The 7,386-nt window shown below is 43.0% G+C and overlaps 1 protein-coding gene across 1 annotated transcript in view; it reads left to right on the plus strand.

Annotated features, from left to right (window-relative positions):
* The window catches only part of LOC144752131 (indolethylamine N-methyltransferase-like), a 46,041-nt gene extending 39,241 nt beyond the window's left edge, over window positions 1–6,800 (plus strand). Inside the window, exon 3 of the mRNA XM_078640076.1 lies at window positions 5,938–6,800. Coding sequence (XP_078496202.1) covers window positions 5,938–6,364 — 427 coding nt within the window. The 3' untranslated portion in view covers window positions 6,365–6,800. The remainder of the gene's footprint in view (window positions 1–5,937) is intronic.
* Window positions 6,801–7,386: the final 586 nt, after the last annotated feature.

Below are 7,386 nucleotides of genomic sequence, written 5' to 3' on the forward strand. Positions count from 1 at the left end.
ATGAAAGGGGAAACCCCTCAAATAATACCAGCATTGATGACACTCTTGCTCAAAGTGGATCAGTGATTGTCAACCATTTAACTTGATTTCTGCGTTTATCGAAGTATCTTGTAATTGGATCATAAAAATCTATTTATAACAATATTGTTTACAACAGGAGGCAGGCAGAGCTACTTTAAGAGAGTTTGAAGAAATGTGATTAAAGTAAATTGATATTTGTATAGCGCAATACTCACCCGCAAGGGTCTCAAGGCGCTTGTACGAATACCGCTGTGGAACCCATCCTGGCTTTCCCTTAGCGTTGTGGGGGCCGTTGTCGAGATTAAGCAAGCTATTGCCCAGAGTTGCAGAGTGGGACCCATGATTAGAGCAGGCACTGAGGCGAGAATTATCAGGTTCGTGGAATTTTTGAGCCCAAGACCCGCCGAGGCGGGTTAAACCCTGGTCCCGGGCCAGACCTGTGCATCAAGGTCTGCTGCTCTAACCATTGAGCCACACTTCTCCTGATTAAACTCTAATTAGAAGAGTCTTAATTTAATAATCAGATGAGTCTTAATTTAATAATTATATGAGTCTTAATTTAAAGTCCTCTTGCATTTTAAGAGACTCTGCATGAACATGTCTGTAATAAAATTTGGAAACAGCAGGAAAAGGAGGAGCTCTGTGTCATTTTAAACAAACCAACAACTTTATTGACTCTACATGATTTGTACGGACATGTCCGCACTTTATCCAGGAAAAAGGCAGGAAAAGACATTATTTTAAACAAATCGACAATGCTGCCAACTGGAGCTGATTTTAATTCACACACCAATAGGCTGATATCTGCATCTTTATATCATTTTTAGCCTCCGTATTTTAGATAGAAAGTTGTTTAAAATGACATATTCCAATGCCAGGAAGAAGTTCTTGTCCTCACCTAGTGGATTTGTAATTTTTTATTGGTCATTCTGTGTATTATATTATGGATTCTATTAACTGAAATAATTATACTTTGATTTTGGTGCATTGTATGTAAAAAGTTGAACTTGTACATTTATCTTTCACATGTCCTGGTGGTGAAAAACTCCCAAATACATTTTTCATCACTGCAAGGCCTACCTCTCCCATAGGATAAAATTAGAGTTATCATATTTCATTCAATAGGTTGTAACATCCAATTGGGAGCAGGTAGACAGGTGAAGTTTGGATTTTAAAAAATTGTACTTAAAAACCCTCCCTAATGCTAAAGTCTGATTTCTTATCACAAATCTGAAAATATAACTTTTAGGAAGATGCCATTATCTTGTCCTAACCATTTGGTGTCTGCTGCCTGTGTCCTGGGTCACATGACTAACTATAGTTGGCTGTTAGTCTTTGTATATTGTGCCCATATAGTGAGACAAAGGGAAGCTAAGAGTTGGCAGGATAGGCCACTCTTAGTTAAGAAAGGGGAGGCTCTGTCACCAACATACTTGCAGATCACACAGGCCCTGCCTGGGCACTCATACAAAGGGCCTGACACTAGTCTATTGTGGCCCCAGACAATCTGGGGGCAGGGCAGGATTAACCTCTCATGGGCGTGGAAACCTCTGGTAGCTATAAAAAATAGACCTCAGACACCAACTCTTCAATAAACTTCTGGACCTGTGGATTGTGCCAGGATAAGTGATTCTGTTCCGCTAAAAGGACTGTCACTCTGCTTAACTACTGCTCTGAAAGACTGATGCCCCGCTGTGCAGTGAGAATGACTGGTCCGGCATTTCGAAACCCAGGACCCAAGAGTGACTTTTAGGGCTAGTTGGCAGTCCCCCTGATCAGAAGCCTCAGGGACATAACAGATTTCCCACAACATTGAACCCAGCACCTGGACTCTGTGAGTCCGACCCTACCAAGTGATGCCACCCTAGTCCTGGATCCTTGGAAGTGGGCCTGAAGCTCCTGTGCCAACCCATTTGTGAACCCAGCAGAACCAAGTCACCTCTTCTGCTATGTGGCACAGCCCGAAGCAGAACTGAAGCATTGCCTCTGCTGTGTGGACTTTCCTGGCGCAATGACTTTGCATTGCCTGTGCAGCCTTATTAGAGCCGCCACTGCGTGACGGGTTACAGATTCAGACCCTTGCATCAGATCGACAGCAGCTTTGACAATGATGCAGGGCTCAGCATCGCAAGCCCCAGAGCCTTATTGAGACTGCCGCTGTATGATGCATCTCTGATGCAGGCCCTCACATCGCAAGCCCCCTCATCGACTGCCTCCTTGACAACAGCGCAAGCTCCTCAGAACTGACGCGGCGTAATGCATCTTCGACCAGCACGTCACATCACCTCAGCTGCACAAAGCGCCCTGTACTTGGAACTCCACAACTCTTTACAACCAAGATATAAGTTACTCCTGCTCAGCGGACCTAACTGCCTCCCTGTAGCTGGTCCTTGCTTCATTGGGGTCAGCCTAAACTTGTGGGGCTATCTAGGTATAGTGTCACCAGATATCCAGAGTTACTACTGTATTGGTACTATTTTCATTAGATCTTTGTCATTTTGTTCTTAAATTATTTATTAGAATGTACTCTATTTTACTATATTGGTGTGGGATTTTTTCTTGTATTGTGTTTTCACTTTATTGCTGTTTAAATTGCTGCATATATGCCTTACACTTTGCCTCCAACTTAAGCCGGACTGCTCTGGGCCAAGCTACCAGAGGGTTAAGCACAGGTTAAATTGGGGTTTGCTTCTGACCTCACACTGACAAGGATTGTGGTTTTATCTTGAGTAGGGCCTCACCCTCTTAACCAGTAACCCAATTTCTCACATTGGTGATCACCGGTAATAAATAATATTAGACCACTTTGAGTCTTTTTAAGTTCTCTCTAGTATCTGAATGGATGTTTTAATTTTTTTTCTAAAGTTCCCTTCCCTTTTGTCTCTTACTATGGAAGTGGATAACCTTGGCAGGGCTGAGCCGTAGAAACTCTGCAAGGAAAGAGGGCATCAAAGCTATGAGCAAGTCACTAGGATGCAATCCCAGCCTGAGAACTCTGAGGAGGAAGATTCTTATGAGAGAAGCCTGAAAAAAAGCTGGAAATCAAAGCTTGACAGAGCTCAGAATCCAGCAGCAATGGTGGTATCTTACCTGCAATATCAGAAGGTGACAAAAAGGTCTGCATGCCCAAAGACCTGGTGCCCAATTATGTGGTGGGGATTGACATTGACTAACACCTTCCCACATATAAGGAAGCTCTGAGGGTACCCGAGATCCTAGAGGAGTAGTGGCAGTGTGTGGCGGTTGAATCACATGCCTACAGTGGGGTGGAACACACTACTCACACTAATGGTAGAAGACCAGACCAAGAATGCATCGTTTGGGCTGACCCCTGAGAAATTCCATGGGAGAGTCAAGGGCAGCCACAAAAGTCTAAACCACTCTTGGGTGGATTTCTTGGATTGGTCCTGTAAGGCACTGAATATCTGGGTGAGGGGCAGCAAAGGTAATGATTATGATTCACTGTACAACCTGATTCTGAGGGAGCCCATGCTCAATATTTGTGTTAGAGCTGCTCCAGCACCTGGTGGATAGCAAGTTGACTGATCCCAGGAAGCTTGCTGAAAGAGGTGGGCATCTGGATCAGTATCAGGGTGTCCAAGAAGGAATCTGGGGGGAACTCCCAAAGCGGTGGTCAGGTTTCCCACCACAAAAAGGAGGAAGGGTTTAAAAACAAAAAGGAATCCTCACAAGACCCCCAAAATAGTACAAGTCTAGCCACTAAAAGAAAGGTATTGATCACAAAAATACTGGTTAATTTGTGCCTAAGTGCTACGTGAGCTACCAGTATGCGCACGTCAAGGGAGATGCTAAGTGGTCTAACAGGGCACAGCCCCAGGGGATGGCCAGTGTAGCACTTGGGGAGGAGATGGCCCCAGTCAGTGAGGGGGCTGAGATTACGTCAGTGACCCTGCGTGATAAAGAGATAGTACCTAAGGCCCACATGCCAGCCAATACTTCCACATATAGGTAGTGGGTCACCATCAATGAGCAAATGGTGGAGGCCTTGAGAGACACAGGAACCAGAATTAGTACTTTCAGGTGTCATCTGATGTTCTCACCTTGTTGTAGTAGCAGACAACTGTGAAAGCCTCTAAAGGATGGTTTTGCTTCCCTTTGGGATGGTTCTCAGGTTTTCTCAAGGTGGATGTTAGATCTGCCATGCCTGTGGATTGTTTGCTAGGTAATGACTTGGAGAGCACTCTCTTGAAGGATGTGGAGCTCAGGTCACACCTGGAAATGTTGAGGTAGCCTTCATGGGTATGCGCAACCACGGGCTCTTGTTCCAGATCCTGGGTGCATGGATGGAGATGGCCTGCTTTTTATTTTTACACTTCTTAATCCACAGTCTAATTGTGTCGAGACTATGGGTGTGCTGAGATCCACCAGAGATGAAGAGTTTCTCTGCAAGATAAGCAGTTGTGCTGTTTACTGCTTGTGATACATTTGTAAATGATGCAGCTTGAATTGAAGACGGTGTGGGCCAGCAAGGGAACCTATAGAGTTTTATCAGGAAAGGGATGATGTGATCATGTTTCATCAGGATCTGGATGAGACATGATGCCACATTTAGGATACGCCTAAGGAGTGCCTATGTTGACAGTGGAAGGCCATGGAGCAGGGCAATACCGCCATCGATTCGGAAGAGTTCATGCTTAAACAACAGTTCTGAAGATCCTTTCTGGAAGAAATGGTTGACATTCCTTTAAGGTTGATGCTATTGGTTCATGTTTTTACTGCAGCTTGTTTAATGTTCTTGCCAAATAACAAGACTTCTCCCTTGGTTGGATTGAGCTTCAGGCATGCACTGGACTTCCAGGTCTAGATGATGTTCGAGCAGTGTTTATGGGGTGGTTGTCTGAGGCTGAGGAGACTTTCAAGTACAGTTGAGTGTCATTGTTATATTGATGAATCGTGATGCTCTAAGAGTGGAGCACCAAGAATCTCCAGGTTTAGGTATAAAAATGACAGTACGGAGCCCTAGGGGACTCCGCAGATGATAGGGACCTTTTGTGACCTAGATGTGGCCCTGTGAACAAACTAATGTTATTTGGAAAGGGAAGAGGAGAATCAGTGATGTGCTTTATTGGTGCTTTATTGGTGAATCCCATTTGAGGCTCAATAGAGTGGATAAAAGGCAGATGAGCGGTCCAGCAATATCAGGAGGCAGGGGTCATCTTCATCGATGGTCAAGAAGGCATTGGGTGACATGAAGCCAGATTGGCAATCGCGCAGAAGATCATTGCATTGATGTTGTCTTGGAGTTGAACAGAGACGGTCCTTTGAATGGTAGGTGAATGATGGGCCTGTATTGAGGCATTTTGTGGGCAATGTGGCTGAATACCAATTCAAAGAGGGTAACATCCACCCCATATGGGTGCTTTAAAGATATGCTATGTGTCCAGCACGTGGCTAAAAGTGTCCTATATGACTTTATTGTAATAGAAAAGTCCACAAAGTGTAAACTACACTGTCACAATCATTAGAAGATTTAATCAGTGGTTTCATCCAAATGATCATTTCAATTATCATGAGTGACGTGCATTGAGAGGTTGTAAGCAGTCTGGGATGGCGGTGCAAGATATGGTGCATTTCAGTGGTTTTTATTTTTTTTAAACATTAATTCTTTTCTCATTTCATCATCTAACTATAGCTAGACTTAATCTTTGATTTGTCTACAAAAATATATATTTCTAAATACATATGTACATATGTGTGTGTGTGGTGTAATTACATTTACATTTTCTATCCATTTATTTTGCACTTATGTATCGTCATCAGGAACATTGAGGTTTAGGGTGCATTGCATAAGACAAATAGGAGACATAGTCAGAGGAAATGTCATTATTTAAGGTACATTGGGAGGCGAGAATAACCACTTACCTGGCATTAACTGTGCACATATCTTTATTTCAGGGAAGCATGGCAGGAGAAGCAGAACGTGTTACAAAGTAAAATGAAGCTAGTTCTCAAATATGATGTCAGGAAAAGTAACCCTTTGTGCCCCGTCGTCCTTCCTCAGGCTGACTGTCTCTTTTTGAAACATTTTTTGGAGAGTCACGTGCTCGACAAAGAGGGGTTCTGCTGTGCTCTCGGAAACGTCTCATCGCTGTTGAAAGAAGGAGGCCATCTCATCATCATAGCAGGCCTGGAACTCACATATTTCATGGTGGAGGACTTCAAGTTTCCAAACCTATGCATCACAGAGGATTTTGTGAGGAAAGCCCTTGATGATGCTTGTTATGTCATTGAGGAGATAGAGGTGATGCCAAGGAGTGTTAAACATTTGTATGACGTGGCAGATTATACAGGTATTTTATATGTCAATGCCAGAAAGAAATAGTTCCTCAATCTACTGATGAATCTGAATTGATAAACAGACGTGTCAATCAGAGAGGAAACATTTTGTCACTTTCCATTCTTGCAAAACTCATTATTGCTGATACTAATTGTGCTTCTCTTTCTCACCTCTCTTCTCCTTTAATGTAACTTTATTACTAGTGTGAAACTGTCAGGTTTTGTTTCAGATAGTTTTTCTTTCTCCTCCACCCAAAGGTCATACGGATTGTGTTGTTGTGGCCAAATGAGTATTTACTGAATTACTGTACTTTCCAATACATTGAACAATTGTGTCAGTGTGCAGTCTCCCTTGCAGACTCAATATGTTGTGATTCATTCTTTATTACACTGGTTTAGTTCTCTATGAGTGGCGTGCGAGCTCCGGGCACCTCTCCAGCTCCATGGAAACAGCTCTTCATTGTGCAGCCCAGACTACTACATTAAAAGCTTTTTCTTGGTTGAATTAATATATGTATGCCTAAAGTGTGTATTTGAGATGGCAATGTGTTTTTGGCAGAGCTGATATTTGGAGAAAAACGTTTGAATTTCCAAAATATATTAAAGCTGATATTTGAGTGATAAATCGCGTGGCATCGGCATCATAATATGAACTGGATGCTAGCTGCATTGCAGTGATGGCTGCTATGTATCACCCATGAAGAGGCACTCAGCAAAGACTAAGCCTTCTCTCCATTTCTGTTAGCTGCCCTGCCTGATGTACCTATACAAGAACTACTGGTAATTGTGCATAATAGCTCAGCATGAATATTATTGAACATAAGTAGCTGTTATTACAGGAAAGGTTGCAGACCCCTTTGGTACTCTCACGCTCTCAGATATCATTTATTGTCTACATAGCACTTATGTGTACTATGGACAAGAGCTCATCTCCATTTAAAAATATTTACAAACCTAGAAAGGTAAACATTGATTAAAACTGATGGTTCATCCTTTACAGCTCAGGCTCTTTCAGATTTCCACTTAACCATAGCCCAAATTGTATGCCGGTGATGAGCTAGCCGGACT

This window comes from Lissotriton helveticus, chromosome 4_2 (genome assembly GCF_964261635.1).
Source record: "Lissotriton helveticus chromosome 4_2, aLisHel1.1, whole genome shotgun sequence".
In the NCBI taxonomy this organism is placed as follows: Eukaryota; Metazoa; Chordata; class Amphibia; order Caudata; family Salamandridae; genus Lissotriton; species Lissotriton helveticus.